Consider the following 19,383-nt stretch of genomic DNA (forward strand, 5'->3'; position numbering starts at 1 on the left):
TAAATAAATAAAATAATAATAATAGAAAATACAGAATATAAATGGGGTAGACATAAATAGGGAAAATGGGAAAGCAGAGAAATTAAAAAAGTAGCAGCAATCTAATCAGAATATGAGATGAAGTAGCATAATAAAGTGTGGTTAAAGTGTCTCAGTGTCCTCACATTTGCCTCTGAGGAACCTTTTAAGTCAGAAGGCTTTCTGCAAACATGTGTATATTTATGCTCTTCATTTGTTGGTGCTGATAATCTTCTCCATGCCAAATTCCAGTCATCACCTCTAGCTCAATTTCGGAAACCATGGGCAAATTCTCCAGCCATCTTCTTATCTGCTTCTTCCTGGCCAGGCTCGCCGTAGCTGGAATCATTGGCCGCAAATCAGAAACACCCCCTGGACAGGCTGCCGGTCCATCGCAGACCCAAATTCACCCCTAAATTTAATTCCTCATCCAGATTAGACCTGATTTGACTCCATAACTGGAATTTGCTTATTGGTGCCAAACAGTGAAATCTCAGTGTGCTGTTTAAACGACATCCGTAGCAGCCGTTATCATGAGCATAACTGTGGTTAGTGGGTTGCCAGCGACAGTAAATCAATTGCAAAAGTAGGATTTATTTCCCTGCGCAAGTTAAACGAACTGCCCGGGAATGGCACTGTTAGCTCTTCACAGCTGCAGTTTTCTTGCTGCAGTTAATTAGCAGCCGCATCATTTCAAAACCCGACGTGATAAAGTTCCATGTCAAACCTCGGATTCTGCCGAATATAGCCCAGCGTGTTTCGCATTACAGTGCATTATTAATATATTCTCATCCTCGGTAATGACACTATAAAGCGAATATTGTTATTGCTTTTTCGGCAAAGTAGCGCTTCCAGCAATTACTTCTCACCAAATATGTTAATAAGGCAGCGCCACGCTCCGAAAATCATCCATAAATATGAATATGAATTTTTGGAACTCCTCATGTGTGTGTAGCCGGCTTGCGGTGTTGAGCTGAAGACTGTAATGATAGATGCTACCTTTCTGCTGCATGGCAGATTATTAGCATGTGCTTTCAGCATGCTGTGTGTGCACGTGTGTGTGTGTGTGTGTGTGCCGCTAGCTAACTGCATATGTGTGTATGTGTGTGTGTGTCTGCATATGTGTGCTGCCGCAGAGCCGCATCAGGAGGATGTGGAACGACACGGTGAGGAAACAGTCCGAGTCGTCCTTCATCTCTGGGGACATCAACAGCACGTCCACGCTAAACCAAGGTGAGGCCTATGTGCTACTGCATACAGCGGGAGAGACCAAAGCAAATGAAGGGAACTAGCGTGTCTGTGTGAATGTGGATGGGTGAGTGTGTGAGACCTTGTTTCTCTGCTTGGCTGCTCTTTCCTATCTTACTTTTTTTTTTTTTTTGGATCTTTATATCATATTTGAAGGCATATTTAAACTGACATTTTCACAACGAACCCACTTACTTAGAAAACAGATTTAACACATACTGAGTAATTATGGAATTTGTGGCATTTCACTCATAGACACACCTCAGACTGCTAGCAAGCCGTGACCTCATACACCCCCCCCCCTCCGCATATTGAAAGCTTTAAGCAGATAAGCAAAAATAAATAAATAAATAAATAAATTGTACAAATGGATTTTTTTATTTGTAACATTTATATACGTAAGTTTTGCACTGTCCCAGCACAACGTACATTTTTAAAATATACATTTTATGATTTTATGACACTGCATGATGTTATTGCACTACTCCTTTAAACTAAAAAGAATAAAGGGACCAATGGAAATGTACAGTTGCTGTACACCAACCCTCTTAGACACATTTGCCCAAGCTAAAGAGACCATTTCAGAGATATGTGGTTTTATTTTTATCATAACCACTAATATATATATATATATACATTAAGTTTTAAGTGCTAGGTCACCAATGACCTGACGTACAGCACTGTGCAAATTACATCAGAGAAATCAACACATAAAACCATTTATTATTATTATTATTATTATTATTTATGTATTTATTTATTATCAATAGAATATTAGAAGAAAGGAAAATAAGTGTTACAGAGTAACAGTGCATTGTGTTTGGAGGTGTGACATAGGAGTTTGCTGTAGTGTGCAAATATAGTCCGATCTGATTTTTGAATGAACTAATTTTGTGATGCCATGAAAGTCATCCCAACACTTTAATACACAGTATCAAATCAAGTCAAATCAAGTTATTTGGATATCGCTTGACCTGTTGTCACAAAGCAGCTTTACACAATCAGTAATTAGTAAAACGACAAGAAATCAACAACATAAGAAGACCTGAAAACCCAAGACCCCCAGTGAACAGCCAAAAACCACAGTGGCAGGGAAAAACTCCCTCAGAGCTGGAGGAAGAAACTTCGGGAGGAACCGAAACCCAAACTATTTATAAATTATTGATAAAAGTCACTGAACCACCAAGACTGTTGTACTGCTCAGGCGTGCAACATGTTCATAATCATAATATAATAATCATGGTGTAGTATGACTTAATATAGTCATGGCAGTGATGGTCAGAGTAATGAGAGTAGTGATAGTTAATAGTGGTAATATTAATAGTGGCATTAATAGCAGATTGTGTATCCATCTGTTCAGCCTTCAGCTGTTCACAGTCTGCCTTGCCCTTTCACACTGGAGTTATACTGTGTTTTTAAGCCCAGGCTGCAGTTCTGAATGGCACACAGTGTAGGCCTGTCAGTCAGTCAAAAGTTCAATGATGCATGGAACAGTGTACCTGATGAGAAGGCCTTTCTCCTTCTACTGTAAAGTTGTCATTTGGACGATTTGAGGTACAGTAACAATAACATAGCCTGATGTCCAGTGAAAGAAAAAAATGAAAAAGGTAATTATGACCATCTGAACCTCAGGGTGAAAATTACGTACAGTATTAGAAAATATAGTAAAATGTGTATTTAAGCTCATTTAACTCCAGAAGTGCCACGCCGGTCCTCCAAAGCTCTCCTCAAGCAAGGCCAGTTCCTAGCCAACTCCTAGTTTAAAGCATATCAGGTGAGCTGCTGGTGGAACTGGACAAGTCCAGACAGTACTGACCACTGTATGTGTCTGTTTATATTTATACTAAAGTAATGTAGTGTCTCACAGGTAAAAAATAATAAAACAGTATTGCACGGACATGCACAGCACTGTATGTGTCAATGGTCAGTATGGACAGACGCTTGCAGTTAAGAGTAAATGCATAAATACTGGATGTGTGCTGGTCAGGGATTGTTTCAGTGATGTAAACTGAAGATTCTGTAATCTGATCATTCTGTAGTCTGTTATGTTCTAAGGCAGGAAACCCTGTGTGCACAAAGTAGTGTTTGACCTCTTAAGCTTACAATGTCCGAAAGCGCGAAAAACTCCAATTCGTCGACAAACAGCTGAGACGAACCTCCTCATTTGATCGGCCTGACGCTCACAGCGCTGTTTTCAGTTCCCCCACTGGAAAAGCCCTGTTACCACCTGTCAGATTTAAAAAATGGACTGATCAATTATTTAGACCTAGCAAGAGTGTTGCTGATGAGAAGATGATGTTCAACTCTGCACGACCCCTCCCCGTCTCTAGCAGAGCCTCTGAGTCACACGCTGGCCCTAAAAAACGGCCCACCAGGTATCGCACGCGCTCCTCCAACAGAGAAGGAGAAAAGTTAGCAAGGCCCTTTTTTAAAGTTCCAGCGAGATCTGAAGGCTGCTCCCTCGGCGGAGGCTGCAGACGTTTCAATAATTGCTCCCCAATCAGTCGGAGGTGTTCGGGAGCTGTTTGGAGCACAAAAGACGCCTGTGTGTTGGTGTCAGGAGCAGAATGAGGCTGTGAAGAGAGCCGGCATTGTGAAAGCAGTGCGGAAAAGCACAACGTCTTTTTTTTTATGTAGGTGGAACTTTAACGGAGGAGTTAAAGGAGTCCCAGCTGCTAAACAGCAACTGTTCAATACTCCTTCTGACTGGCCAGTGATGGCCACTTTTGTTCCTGATAACGACCAATCAGTGATGACCTCTGGAGAAGTCGCATCACTCCCCCTTTAATTACATGAAAATGTAGCCCACTGAGTTTTCACCATTATTTACTGTTTGCTAATTAATGCTAATTAACAGGTAGACTTAATTAGCCAACAGCGTCAGCCATCTGTCAAACTTTACTGTAGTGCAGTAGCGACTTGTTCATTAACAGAGTGTCACACTGGTGAAATGAGTGGAAAATAAAAAGAAATAAAAAGTGCAAAGTATTTCAAGTATTTAAAGAATTCAATAGATGAAGGTCATCAGTGTTGTTTTCGCTAATGTTATGGCCGATCGGTGTGACCCTGCTGTTTAAACAGCATTATTAAAAGCTCCTTCTGATTGGTCAGTGAGGGACCATTTTCTAACACGACTACTAACGAAGTCCTAGCACTTGTAATAAAAAAAACCCTGTAATTACATGAAAGTGGAACCCACAGTTTTCAGCCTCTACTGAGCAGCATCTACTCTTAATATAATAATAAGGCAAATAATTAAGGCTAATTAACAGCTAAAAATCAACATACATGCAAAAAGCTTTGCACTCATCATATGCAGCTTGCTGTATTTTACACATATCCATTTACATATCTTTGCCGTCTGTATCTCCAAAATGGCAACTTTACAGGAGAAGCAAAAAACTGTCTTAACTTTCAATGGAAGTCAATGTAAAAAGGTTTTAGCGCAGGTCATTTTGGAGCGTTTCGATTGGTCCGTTCATCATGAAGTTCTAAAACAATATAAAGAACAACAGCCAGATTCAGATTATGCCCAAAGCTGAAAACGGCCAAAACTGACACGGTTTTAGTGAGATGGTGATGATATATCACTGAGGGCAGAGTATCAAAACCCACCATATTTACTTTATTTAGACAGGCTGACAAATGGTCATGTACAAATGAATGATGATTGTTTATGCCGCTTATACCCTCACAAATGTGAACAAACACCAAATAAAAAGCAAAGCAGTGTGTATTTGGTCCCTTGAAACTTGAGTTATTATTGATTGTATCCGTGTGTCCTTAAAGTCCTAGCCAGGAATCGCTGCAATTGGCAGCGTTTCGGAGTTCAGCTCAGAGGTAGCCTTTTAATAATGTTTAAACCCATAACAAATGTAGCGATAATGCGCACATTCATCATAGTGTCTCAGACAGCTGCGCTTCCATTGGCTCGGCTTCGGAGCAGGCCTTGGAGCCATTCTGCTCGACTGCTGCCATTCTTTTATAGAGGAAATGTTTTTTTTCAATAGCAGGTGTTTATCACTGTGAGTGCGGGAGACACGGGAACATGGTCATCATCATCATCATCATCTGCAGTCCATTTACTCTACTTACTTCAGCAACTTCAGCAGGATCCCATTACAGAGCTTTATATGCTGTAGTGTGGGGTCGACACAGCTGACATATTTACAACATATTACACAGTATTACAGTAAATACCATAGAAATACAGCAGAAGCACCATTTTGCACTGAGTGGAGTATTCTTTAAAGGATAAGGACAGAATGCAGGACAATGTGCACTGATTGTGTTCAGGGTTCTGTGGATGAGCATTCGTCTGTGTGTGTGTGTGTGTGTGTGTGTGTGTGTGTGTCCATTTATCCTCTAGTCATCGTTTTATTCTAGGTAGATCAAATATAATCCTGCTTTATAATTAGATGCTGGCAGGAAAACACTTCTGAATTGCAGTTTAATCCTGTCTGGAAAAAATAAAATAAGGTGTGTGTGTGTGTGTGTGTGTGTGTGGGTTTTAATGCTATCTAAGAATTCCTTCTCCTTTTTTAATTCCTTCTCTTTTTCCCCTCCTCCCACTTTCCCCTTGTCGTCCTTTTCCCTCTCCTCTCCTCTTCCTTGTCCTCTTTTTTTCCCTCCTGCAGGAATGACTGGCAACTATCTGTTAACTAACCCCCTCCTCCGAGCACACGACACTAATAACCCCTATAATAACCTGCTGGCCGAAACCATCGTGTGTAACACACCCTCCCCGCCCGTCTTCCACTCACCAGGTGCCCCACGCTCTCCTCCTCTTTCTGCATGGAAAAGAAGCTGTGATGCCATGTGTGTGTGTGTGTGTGTGTGTATGTGTGTGTATGTGTGTGTGAGACAGTGCATAGAGGGTCTGGGTGGGTTTTTGTTTGGCTTCCTGGTTGTGTGAGGTTGGAGGAAAGCTAGTGTTTTTTAGATGAACTGAACTGGGTTCATTTTTTTATTTTTTTATTTATTTATGTATTTATTTATTTATTATTTTTTCCTTGCGGATCATGAACAGCATTGCAGGTTCCGTTGCAATACTTTTGCTTCATTCTTCCTCATCTTCCTGTGTTTACCTCCTTTGAAGTTTATCTTCAGAGACTATGTAGAATTTTTTTACTGCAGAGAAATGCTGCATGGACCACCCCTCTCCATCCCGCGTGTCCACTTTTCCATTTCCTCCAATTCTATTATTTATCCTGGAGCTTTTTTTATATTTACAGAAACATTTAGAGTTGGACGTTTACATACACATATTATGGGCGTCATGCAGTGCCATGCCAATATTTGTCCTTCAACAAAAATGAGATTTGTTCTCATTTTAATTTCTAAGTTTGATTTTTTTTAGGGTTTCTGAAATCAACACAGGGTTCGAAATGAAACACAGGGTCAAAATATGCATACAGCATGCATAAAAATACTTGTTTACATGTCTCTTAGAAAGTTGCACTTTGACTAGACGTATTTGGTAGCCATCAACAAGCTTCTGGCAGAATTCTGGCTGGATTTTTGACCGAATTGATGCTGCCAAGTTCACAGATTATTATTTATTTTTTTTATTTTTTTTGGGCTTCCTGGCATGGACCCAACGTTTAAACACAGTCCACATATTTGAGGTAAGGACTTAATATTAGCAACTTTCTAAGGGACATATAACCACATATTAGATGTGCTATATGTATATTTTTTACCCTGTTTGTATAATTATGACCCCCCCTCCAAAAAAAAAGAAAAGAAATAAAACTAGATTTTAAACCATTATTGTTATTATTTTTTGTTTTGTTATATTTTGTTGTCGTCATTCTGCCCCCCAAAAAAATGATTTTCATGATATTCATGGTCATGATTGTGGTCACTGTCACGCAAAAATGTCTATCTTGAATCTCGATTTGACCCTTTTTTGCCATTTTTACATGGTGGCATGATGAATTTTCTGATGAATGGACCAATAGAAATGCTCCAAACAAAATTGGACAAAAATCTTTCACTGACTTCCATTAAAAGTTTCCTTCTATAAAAACAGCAAGAGCTTCCAACACAGCGAAGTTTCCAATTTTCATCTAGTTTTCATCACCAACATCCAGTAAGAGCAGCACAGGATGCAAAGTCCTGCCAATGACTCTGTAGATTATACTATATATAAAGTCAGTAATTCAGTTCCTCTGTGACTGGAGCCTTTCACTGTCACTCTAGTTCACTTTTATTTCTGTAATGAAAAAAATGTAAAATTATAATTACACTCCTGTTATATTGTTGCAAAATGTATCTTGAGGGGGGTTTTTCACTTTTTGCCATAATCAGAATCTAAAGGTTTTTTACTGTAAAAACAGCAATGATGTATGTAAACGTGATGTCATCTAGTTCTTATCACCAACATCTAGTAAGAACAGCACAGAATCTATGTTCCTGCCAATGGCTGTAAAGATAATGTTTATATATAACGTCAGTAATTGCGCTCACGTTCTTACTCTCGCTTGTTTGCTTTTATTTTTTTAATGTACAAATTTATAAAATGAACTTTATCATATTTAAATTCATATATTTGTTCATAATTACACCCTTATTATATTGTTGCACAATGTAACATTTAATTTATTATTATACATTGTTATAAAATAATTTATAATTTGAATCTGCCAGTCATTCTTTACATTCTATCACAATTTCATGATAAATGGACCAATAGAAATGCTCCAAAATGACTTGGATTGAAATCTTTTTACTTAGACTTCCATTAAAAGTTAAGAAGTGTTTGGAGATTTTTGTGTGACAGCAACAATATGCAGTATAAACATACATTTAAGAATTGAATTTTCTCATTGTCTATTAAATGTTAGCAAAATGTTAGCATTTGCGTTGGCTTTGTACTGCTCAATCCAGTCTGATCTTGAAGTCAGGTCTTTTTTTGTCATGTTGCAACTGCCACGCCATGCTCATGCTAATGCACAGATGGGCTGTTATTTTTCCCTCGCCGACTTGCATTGTTCCCGTGGCCATAGCGGAGCCGTGAATGGCATTCATGGGGAGTTCTCTGCATAACACATGCCCTTCCCTCAAAAATCCAGCAGAAGCAAACAGCTTTAACCGCCGCAGAAATGTTCCATCGGCCGCCGCTAACCTGACAGTCGCATCTGGCAGCGTCTCTCAATGAATTGATGGGGATGGAGAGAGAGGGAGAGGGAGAGAGGGAGAAAGAAGGAGAGATGAAGGGAGAGACAGGAGGAAAATAAAGGAGGTCATACAGAGAGAATGGATTTTAGGAAGGCCTGACAGACGGCGATTATGTTGTGAGCTCTTCAGAGTTTTTTGGACATGCGGAATGTTGCGTACGTGTAATTAAGAGCACTCCTCGGGGCTCTGCGCGTTTAGTCTGCAAACAGAAAAGACACATGAAAGGAGAAAGAGAAAGCAGAAGGCAGCTGGATGCGTCTGTGTATGTTTCATGAAGCGGTTTCCATCACGTCACTTGTCATGGACAGACACGGAGCTAATCACCGCTCTGGCAATAAGACAGGCATATAGGCTAGTATGAATTTTTCCTCTCACAAGGACAGACAGGGCTATTTTTCAGTGTGTGATGGAGTATTCACACAGCTCAATGGCTGCTGTCACTCACATCACTTGCTAATGCCCACTCAGGGGACAAGAAACAAGCCTACTAGAACATACCAAATTAACTCCGAGCCTCTTTTTTCCACGTGTTCCTGCCGTAAGAGGATTCGTGTAGACGGCAGGCCGTCACTGAGACTGTTCTGTGCTGAGCTCTCCAAGAAAGACCAACCGCTGAGATCTGGACACAGCAGCCCAGTGCGTGTTTATCAGTGTATATATATACAGGCTAATGCGGAAAGCTCAGGTCAAATCCCATGTTTAGTTGATTTTCTAAGTTTAAATAAGTTTAAAATCCAAGATCCTACGCAGAGACATGTCTGCACATTCCAAAACACAAACACTGCTCATTAGCATAATTTAATATGACATTAAGATTAAGCATTAAATCTGGCTAATGCAGAGGTACACAGCACAGTGTGTTTTGTTCCATTTTTAAAATTCAGTCAAAAAAAGTTAGAAATGTTTGCATAAGACTGTAAACACTGCCCGGAATTGTGGGTCAGTGCGGATTTACTATATTTTTCATCTGTCAATTTTGATACATAAACATGTCAAATGTGTTAAATATGTAAAGCTAAGAGAATGAACAGTTTCATCTTTATTATTAACAATAATAACAAAAGAAAAATAAGAATAAGAATAGACCTGTAAGGACAAATAAGAATAGGAATTAGAAGAGATGGACCATTCTGTGTTTTTAATAAATAAAATAAAATGTGCCACTTGAGGGGTTCTCAGACTTTTGCATCAGGCTGTTAATTAGGCATTAGGCTGCACTGTCCCACACACTTAATTCTTAATGATTTCTAATGAAGCACCACTGTGGGAATTGAGTCTGTGCTAATGTACAATATTTTCCATGTACATTTCTGTCAATTTTGATACATAAACATGTAACATGTAAAATGTGTAAAAAATATAGTTGTTTAACAGTTATTATTATTATTATTATTATTAATAATAATAATAGTAATAATAATAATAAAAATAATAATAATGATAGTTTTGGGGCCCAATACCGGGGCTATACTGGATACTGATCATGCCAGCAGAACTGCAAACTAGCAAACAACTAGCAAAATATGGATCATGTGATCTGACCAACTCTCAGGATCTGCTAAATTATTGGTCGGTCACTGATTACAGATTTGGTCTCAATTCTTCCATCTCTGAGAATTAGTTTAAAAAACACCAAAAGGCCTCTGCTAAATGTGATAATACTTTGATTATATTTAGCCTCAACACTTTCAGTCAAGAAATGTTGTCTGAATAATTGTCTGAATTGTCAGAAACTCTTTTGGCTGAAAGCTGGTTTGAAGCAGTGGTTTAATAGGAAAGTGTTGAGAGACAAAAATGACCTGAAATGTATTTTAAGAATAAGAGAAATTTATGAGAATATCTTATAATCATTATCCAAATACATATAACATCTAAATACACATAGCGCTGGGTGCTAGTCGGGCGTGCTAGGCTGAAAGCTAATTCTACTAGACCCTACACTTCAATCTCTATAGCTAGCTAACTGCACACTGTGCTGAATGGACTGGACTGGTTCTTGTTACAGTCCTTAGTTAAGCTAGGCTAGGCTATGTGGCTGTGAATTGACTTGGTAACATAAATCAGCCAATAATAATATCAGAGCTTATAATTTTTTTTCCATCATAAGAGTAAAATCAGCATGTTTTAAATGCAAAATAACAGGGTTGTAAATATGCTTATAAAACCACATCTAAGCATTTTTTTAACCCCAGTCATAGTCACACGCTTACTATTTACATATCAAAAACAACTTAAAATACTCAAGAAATGGTTTCTATGGCGAATTTACATGTATTTATATCTACAACTTTTTGAATTTACCACCATTTTACTATTTTTAATAATAATTATTAAGAAACGTGCACTGCCAACTTGAAACAGTGAGTAAAACATCTGTATAGACTATGCAGACAGACTGGCTTGCCCTAAGTTATAGGACTGAGGAATGGAGGCCTGAAGCCTGAAGAGCCTCTCCGACAGCTCCCAGTCATTTACATGGTTAAAAAGTTTCAGAAGGCTTGGGGTCCCCCAAATATTTGACAGGCAGTTTACACACACAGCGTTTAGGCAGTGCAGATTACAAATGAGCGCAACCGGCATTTCCATGTTCCGATGACACCAAAGAAATGAGTAATAATCCTCAAACGCTCGTGTTCGCTCAGTATGGGGCGCCAGCAATCTCGGCAGTTCGGCGGTCCCACAGAGGAATGGCAGGCAGATAAGAAGGGCTTGCCCTGTCAGAGAAACTAGCAGGTGGCGAGCGCTTCTGCTGTTCTGCGCTAATCAGACAAGAGTTTCATTCACTGCGTCTGAGTCACTCATTATATCTGATTAAGCCGCTTTCATGTTATTTCAAGTCGTTTTAAATGCAGGCCGCAGAATAAATAGGTGCCTTTGACTTTCACATCTTTGATCTTGAGATTCTCTTAAGGAAGAAGGGAAGTGCAATGAACAGCACACAGCCATCTTGCAGCACTTTAGCATTGAGCATCTTTAGCGTAGCATTGCATATCTTCACTGCAGATTTTGGTCAGTTTTGTTTTTCCAGTATTTACAAGTTAGTCTATTTCTATCCCGTCATGATCAGCTAGTTAAACGTCCGTATAACCCTCAGTGTCTCATGCTTTGGTTAACATTGGCTTCGTGTTTTGTGTCTTTAGGCCTTTTGCTAACCACCTCTCATATCTCCAGAGCTTTGCGTCTGCATGTGCCAGGGTTGGAGGAAGATGAGGGGGCTGCAGTAGGAATTCCAACCTGAGCAATCCTTCCACGCATGCATGCCTAAAGCACGACGCGCTACCGTGCTAATGGCTTCCGCTGTAGCTCACAGAGGCCGGAACAATGCGTGATGTACTTAGCCACAGCTCTTGCGCTCTAAACTTAGGTCAATTGCAATTTTATTTTAATCTAGATTTAAGTTATGGCAGCTTTTTTGAGCTGCACTACTAAAAATACTGTGCTAGGTTCTCTACTTTTTTAAGTCCACCACTTTACAGTTGTTCTCTTCTGAAAGCTCATTTCACCATTGAGCACTATGTTGAAATCTACTACTGTACAAGAGTGCACTAGTTCTGAATTCCGCTACTTTGTAATTTCGAAGGTCATTATCTTGCAAGAAGGGTACTTTTTTGACGTGCACTGCTGTACAATAGTGCACTACTTTAGAAGTTTGCTACTAACCAATAGTGCACTGCTTTAGAAGTTTGCTACTAACCAATAGTGCACTACTTTAGAAGTTTGCTACTAACCAATAGTGCACTACTTTAGAAGTTTGCTACTAACCAATAGTGCACTGCTTTAGAAGTTTGCTACTAACCAATAGTGCACTACTTTAGAAGTTTGCTACTAACCAATAGTGCACTGCTTTAGAAGTTTGCTACTAACCAATAGTGCACTACTTTAGAAGTTTGCTACTAACCAATAGTGCACTACTTTAGAAGTTTGCTACTAACCAATAGTGCACTATACTATGGGGCAGTGGTGGCTCAGCGGTTAGAGCGCCAGGATATCGATAACAGGGTTGTGGGTTCGATTCCTGGGCTCGGCAAGCTGCCACTGTTGGGCCCTTGAGCAAGGCCCTTTACCCTCTCTGCTCCCCGAGCGCTGGAGTTGGCTGCCCACTGCTCTGGGTGTGTGTGTGTACTCACTGCCCCTAACACACATGTGTGTGTGTGTGTGTGTGTGTGTGTGAGTGTGTGTTCACTACCAGATGGGTTAAATGCGGAGGACACATTTCGCTGTACACTGTACAGTGACAAATACGTGCACCTTTATCCTTTACTACTTTAGAAGTTTGCTACTAACCAATAGTGCACTGCTTTAGAAGTTTGCTACTAACCAATAGTGCACTACTTTAGAAGTTTGCTACTAACCAATAGTGCACTGCTTTAGAAGTTTGCTACTAACCAATAGTGCACTACTTTAGAAGTTTGCTACTAACCAATAGTGCACTACTTTAGAAGTTTGCTACTAACCAATAGTGCACTGCTTTAGAAGTTTGCTACTAACCAATAGTGCACTGCTTTAGAAGTTTGCTACTAACCAATAGTGCACTGCTTTAGAAGTTTGCTACTAACCAATAGTGCACTGCTTTAGAAGTTTGCTACTGTACAATAGTGCACTGCTTTAGAAGTTTGCTACTGTACAACAGTGCACTACTTTTGAGGTTTGCTACTGTACAACAGTGCACTGCTTTGGAAGTTTGCTACTGTACAACAGTGCACTACTTTTGAGGTTTGCTACTGTACAAGAAGTGCACTATTTTTGTCTTGTTTTAGTTCCAGTACAGTGCACTCTGTTGAACACCATTTTACAACAGTGCACTAAGGCCCACTACTTTATAATAATGCACTATGTTTGTGGTCAGCTACTTTACAATAGTGCACTTTTTTGAGTTGTTCTTTTAAGTTGATCCTCTTTTGGGATGTCACTCTAATATAGTATTTTAGTATACTTTTGAATTCTGCATCATTACAGTAGTGCACTGTGTTTCAGTTCAGCTACTTTGCATTAGTGCATTAGTGCAATAGTGATTGCAATAGTGACTCTTTTGGTTTACTGTGTTACCCATAACTGATAGTCATCCTGTCATCGATAGGTCAGCTCAGGGCCACATAAGTGGACAGCACTAAATTTAACACGGATACGCTAATTACAACGTGCCGTCTTAATTAATAAGTCAATGACGGCGACATGCTAGGAAAACATATTTCAGCCCTCCTTTGGGATCAGCTGTCAGCAGCAGCAGTACTGGAGAAGATAAAGCCACGGTTTAGAGCGCTGTGGACACTTGACATGGTCAAGGTGGTTAGCAGGAGGTTTTCAGTGGTGTTTACGCCTCAGAATACGACTCCTAGTATGATGACTAAACGCATAATGTAGGAAATGGTTTATTTGAATCATGCCGTGTGCTACTTTTCTGCAGTAGCAAATAGAGAGTAGGCTGCTATTTTGAAAATAACAGCCATTCAGGAGGCATTTCAGTGTCGTTTTTCAAAGCCAAAGGAGACACAGCCTCAGTCACCGGCACTAAACAGTTATTGCAGACTAATAATGCAAACTGCAAAGCTGTGCTGTGCTGCTACCAGTTACTGGTCATTTGGTATAAGGGTTGCCAGTTTAAGCTTCAATATGAGCTAAAATATACATTTAATAAATGTGTAAATATCAGCACAGTTCCCATCTCAGCGCATCCCTAAGCCTGGTACAGTACAGCACTGCCTCAGTTTTGGAAGCTGGAGCCACTTCCTATTAGAGGAACATTGCACTATATAGTGTGTGCGCCATAAATCATACATAACGAATATAAAAATAGATGGAAAGCTCTAGGTAGTGAATAGTGAATAAGCTAACAAGTGAACATCTGCTGAAATGGACCACAACCTGACGCGGTTCCTTTATCCTCATTACAGGTCTGCTGTAAGCTACACCCGGGTTTGATGAAGGCCTAATTACAAAAGCAGGGGAAATGAAATACCTTGAAAGTGAGGCCCACCTCTTGCAAGTCAATGCCGTTTCTGTCTTCCTGCCGTTTCTACAAGGTTGATGAGACATGCGTTGGCATAGCAACGTCACTTCATCGCCTCCTCTTAGTGCAAAACAGTGCAGAATGTGGATACTATGCATTGTAACCGGGCCACATCTTACAGGATGTGTTTGATGGTATTTAGTAGCGAGTAACTGGGGCACAGCTAAAGCCTCGTCCTGCGGTGACGCCTTGCTGGCGTAGCGTGAGTGGGAGGAGGTGACACGTCCACTTGCGTTCTACACAGATCTGTCGGACTCTCCAGACAATACCTGTCTGGATTACAACGTCTGCTGATGCATAAACAAGTGCAAAATAATCCTGGCAGTAGCCGTGTTTCACTGCCCGCCACTCCCCTCCTCCAACACCACCACCACCACCCTCGCTCGGCCCTTCTCCCCTTCACCCCACCCTCCCCTCCAGCTAAACTCGTTTGATGTCTGTTTTTAGTTTCTTCTCTCCGTCTACAAAGGAGACGTCTCTTATCTCGGCTGCGGCGTGTCACACTACAACACCGATGGATTTTTTTTTTCTCCCCCTCCTTTCTTTCCTCCCTCTTCTCTCTCTCACTCTCTCACCATCTCTCTCACTCTCTCTCTCCCCCTCTCTCACCATCTCTCTCTCTCTCTCTCTTTCTCTCTTTTGCTGCAATCTCACACCCATTTGTGTTCAAATTAGAGCGACTTAAATCCTATCCTATGCGGGCCGTGAAGTGGAGCAGCCAGTCGATACAGCGTGCAGCTTTCTCATCCTGCGCCTCGCTCGCCCTCTCAATTTTCCTGGCTCTGTTGCCCCCCTCCCTCCCCCCCACTTCCCCATCCTTCTTCTCATCCACTCCTGTTTACATTGCCTTTTCATTCTCCATCACCTGCACATGGGGATCCATATATATGACTGTTTGAAACTGGACTCTTTTGGGCTTGTTTTTTTTTTTTTAAACACTGCTAGGCCTCCCATGCTTGTTATTCGACTGTGGGACAGTTTCTCACGCCTGGGTTAAGCCTGGTGTGGTTAAATTACAATGCTAGTGGTGTTTCCCTATTTTGTCCAGTGTTTACTTAATAGGACCAGATATTTAGATAGGATCCCTACCATGAATACTCGGATACCATAAAATAGGCCTTTATTAGAATGCCAGTCCACAAATGGGTAAGAATTGAAGGTAAAAAAAATAATAAAATAAATAAAAAGGGAAATGTACATTTAATTAAAAATCCATTTTTTTGCAAGTGCATTTTAATCTCTTAAGCTCTTAAGTGAGTTTTATTACATCCTTAGGATTATGAATTAGTAATTATGTGGAAAACAATGCAAACTGTTAATGCTCGGAGTTTTGGAGTTTTGAAGGTTAGATTTATCTTTAAAATGATCTAATTTATGTTTAATCAAGAATATAGAGGCTTATATAATAGGCATCACACAATTAAGAGAAAAGGTGAAAATTTGGACTAATTGTATAATGTAAAGAAAACAGAATATAATGTACAAGACAAAAGAATGGTGTAGAAGTGTGAATGTGGTCTCTGCTCCCATCACACGATCCAGCTAATCAGCTAATTAACAAGCCCTTGTGTTTAAGGTACTGTGTTTCCTAAATAGGGGCAGATAGTCAGATACCTACAGTAAATAGTCTGATAGCATGACTCATAGCATTTATTTGCAATGTCAGTCCTTAGATAGGCCTTTAATACACAGCATTGCCCAAATGGATAAGAAATGAAGAATTAAGAATTAGAATTTTAAAGGAAAATGTACATGTAATTAAAAAGTTGAAGTATGTTTTAATCTCTTAAACTCTCAAATGAGTTTTATTACATCCTAAGGATTATGGTTCAGTAATTGTGTGGAAAACTATGTAAACTGTCCGAGTTATTTGCTTATACGATATAGGAGGGAATATATATATATATTTTTTGTAATACTTTTGTAATAATTTTGTGTAACACTTCTGTGTTAAGGGCTTAAGAGGTTAAAATTACATTGAAAATGTAAATCTGTGTCTAAATTTAGTTTAGTTTTGCTTATTTGGGCATTTTTTGAATACTTATAAAATAAAGACATCATATACAGTGCAGGGAGAGACACAGAAGATAACATATAGGCTTATATAAAACCTGCAATTAAATAATATTAAAAATGCACACATGTTGTGTATTAGTGTTGTTAAATAAAGATGTGTTGTAGTGTTTCCCTTAGATGTCTCTGTCAGTTTTTTTTCAATGTTACCCTAATTGGGGCAGATATTCAGATAGGATGCCTACAGTGAATAGTCTTGATACCACAACATATGGCTCCTAACATTTATTTGCACTGTCTGTCCCTCGATAGGCCTTTAATAAAACACCAGTCCTTGAATGGGAAGGAAAGCATAGGGAATTTAAACGAACATTTGCATATAATTAAAAATCTGTCTGTTTTAAAGTATGTTTAAGCTTAAAGTATGTTTAAGCTCTGTGAGTTTTATCACATCCTTGGGATTATTATTCAGTCATTTAAATGTGAAAAACAGTGAAAACGGTCTTAATCTGAGTAATTGCAAATACGTTAAAGCAGGGGAAATATGAGGTCTCGCAGGTGAAATATCTTTATGTGTGTGTATATATATATATATATATATATAGATATAGATATAGATATATATATATAGATAGATAGATAGATAGTTATAGATAGATAGAAAGATACAAATCTGTGGTCTCTGGATAGTATGCCCTTCAAATTGTAGTGTTTACCCTGCTCCCAATACACACCACCCAGCTAATCAGCTAATTAACAAGGCCTTGAGCTGAAGGTAGTGTGTTAGAGCAGAAAAGCACTAAAATGTGCAGGGCAGGGGGTCCTCCAGGACCAGGGTTGGGAACCACTGATCTAAATGCACTGATCAGTGATGAGTAATGAAGAAAGTAATGATCACTGTAATGAAAGGGGGTCTGCTCCACTCAGCTCCATACGGATGAAATGCAATTATGTAATTACATCATTTGTTCCGTAGTTGGCTGTTTAATATGTCATATCTAGATTCAGCTTACAGGGTCAAATGGTTTTGATGGAGAGTTTAGAATCTGTTCTTTTGATTTTCACTGCTTTTGCCTCTGAGGTTTGCTGTATGAATGACCAATAACTCTATAAAATGATATTGTATGACAGGGGTGGGCAATTCTGGTCCTGTAGGACCGGGTTCCTGCACAGTTTTGTGCTTTTCCTGGTACAGCACACCTGGTTCACCTCACCTGTTAATTGCCAGGTTTAGTCTAGGTCCTGTTAGAGCAAGAAAACCAGCAAACTGTGTTGGGCTCTGCCTCCCGATGCCCAACTCTGTTCTGTGGAGTTCATGTTTTTGATTTTACTACAGTATAATGGTTCAAATTCCTTATTAGTCTTGGCCTAGGCCTAATCCAGGCCTGAGAAAGTGGATATACTGTAGATGTTGAAACACTCACCCAGACTGCTAGAGGGGCTGCTAGAGAGAGTGAGTGAGAGAGAAAGAGAGAGAGTGAGAGAGACTGTGACTGCCTGCTGCTGTAGCCTTACACACGCCATATCCTGAATTCAGCCATCCGGCGCTCGTTAATTAAATGAACTAAGTGATGAGTAATGAAGGAAGTAATAATGCAATGAAAGGGGGCCTGCTCCACTCAGCTCCATATGGAGATCCATGTTTTATTGATCGTACTCATCCACATTCATTTATTATGGGACATGAGGGGACAAATTATTTGGAGTTAAATGTGTTATTTATATTTAAGAATTGTGTCATTTATCCACAAAATGTGTTTTATGTTGAGGAGGCCCATTAGGACTGGAATAATTCAATTCCCGTACAGAAATAATCTTTTTGTTTTAATAAAAAAAGGAAAAAAAGGTAACGCCACCTCATCAGAAGAGAAGTGATCCTCTGCACAAACTCAGTAATTACACAAGTAATTTACTTGTTGTAATTGCTTTACAATGAAGGGTATCGAATATGACAGCATATGAGAAAAGTGTTATAGTAACCATGGTTTCACCTATTGGCTGTTTAAATATGGACATTTTCCATATTCGAGGAAGAAAACAGTGGACTGGATGGACTGAATTCAGGGCCACAGAGTTTGAAAGCTTTCTTTTTTGCTGTTTCTCACTTGTTTATCATTGCTGCGATTTTTAAAACAACGCCGTTGTTTCACTTTTCTTTTGGCACGGCCGGCAGTTCTCAGGCCAGCTAGCCTGAGCAGACACACATAATGTGAGTGGTGGCAAAGTGAGTTGTTGCACCTCACCTCACCCGCCTGCACGCCCGCATGCCTGCCTGCCCGAGTGTATGTGTGTGTGTGTGTGTTTGTGTGTGAGTATGTGTATGTGCGTATGTCTGGATGTGGGTAAGCCTGTGCGTATGTGTGTTCGTGGTCAGGGCTGACTGGAATCCATGGGCTGAAATGGCTGTGTGTGCATCATGACCATGCTTTCATTTCTTCTTCAGATGGTTCATGAGCCATTTTCCTCGTTCTTTGCCTCTCCTGGTTTTCTGTTTGTCTGATGATCATTGACAGTGGCAGCTTGCTTTTACATGTGACTACATGCATTATGTGTGTGCATTTTAAAGGTTTAATGGCTGCTCTCCTCCCCCCATTGACACACTGTTGAGGACATTATAGTGCAATTACTTTCATTAGTTGCAGGCCTGGCCGTTAGAGGTGCAATGCCTCACTAACTCCATTTCATAAAACCTTTCTATTATTATTATTATTATTATTATTACAGCCATTTCATTAATATTATGCATATTATGTACAGTCAGTAAATCTACTTTATAACCCAGCAGTTCTCAACCGATCCTTTTTTCATCTATACCTCTATAAAGGGGTTCCTTTAACTCAAAGACCATTTGTCCTGCTTCTTCTCAATGGATGGTGCTTAAAGGTCTACATCGCACCAAACAGGATTGAACCCCT

The 19,383-nt window shown here is 39.7% G+C and overlaps 1 protein-coding gene across 9 annotated transcripts in view; it reads left to right on the top strand.

Annotated features, from left to right (window-relative positions):
- The window catches only part of LOC140561978 (adhesion G protein-coupled receptor L2-like), a 195,573-nt gene that overhangs the window by 171,014 nt on the left and 5,176 nt on the right, over window positions 1-19,383 (top strand). For 5 of the 9 annotated variants that reach the window (XM_072687297.1, XM_072687293.1, XM_072687295.1 and 2 more), the window contains 2 exons: window positions 1,155-1,251; window positions 5,904-6,032. In XM_072687297.1, coding sequence (XP_072543398.1) covers window positions 1,155-1,251; window positions 5,904-6,032 — 226 coding nt within the window. Of the gene's footprint in view, window positions 1-1,154; window positions 1,252-5,903; window positions 6,033-18,641; window positions 18,693-19,383 lie in introns of all 9 variants that reach the window. The other 4 variants (XM_072687298.1, XM_072687299.1, XM_072687301.1 and 1 more) reach the window with 3 other exon arrangements.

This window comes from Salminus brasiliensis, chromosome 9, assembly GCF_030463535.1.
Source record: "Salminus brasiliensis chromosome 9, fSalBra1.hap2, whole genome shotgun sequence".
Classification (NCBI taxonomy): Eukaryota; Metazoa; Chordata; class Actinopteri; order Characiformes; family Bryconidae; genus Salminus; species Salminus brasiliensis.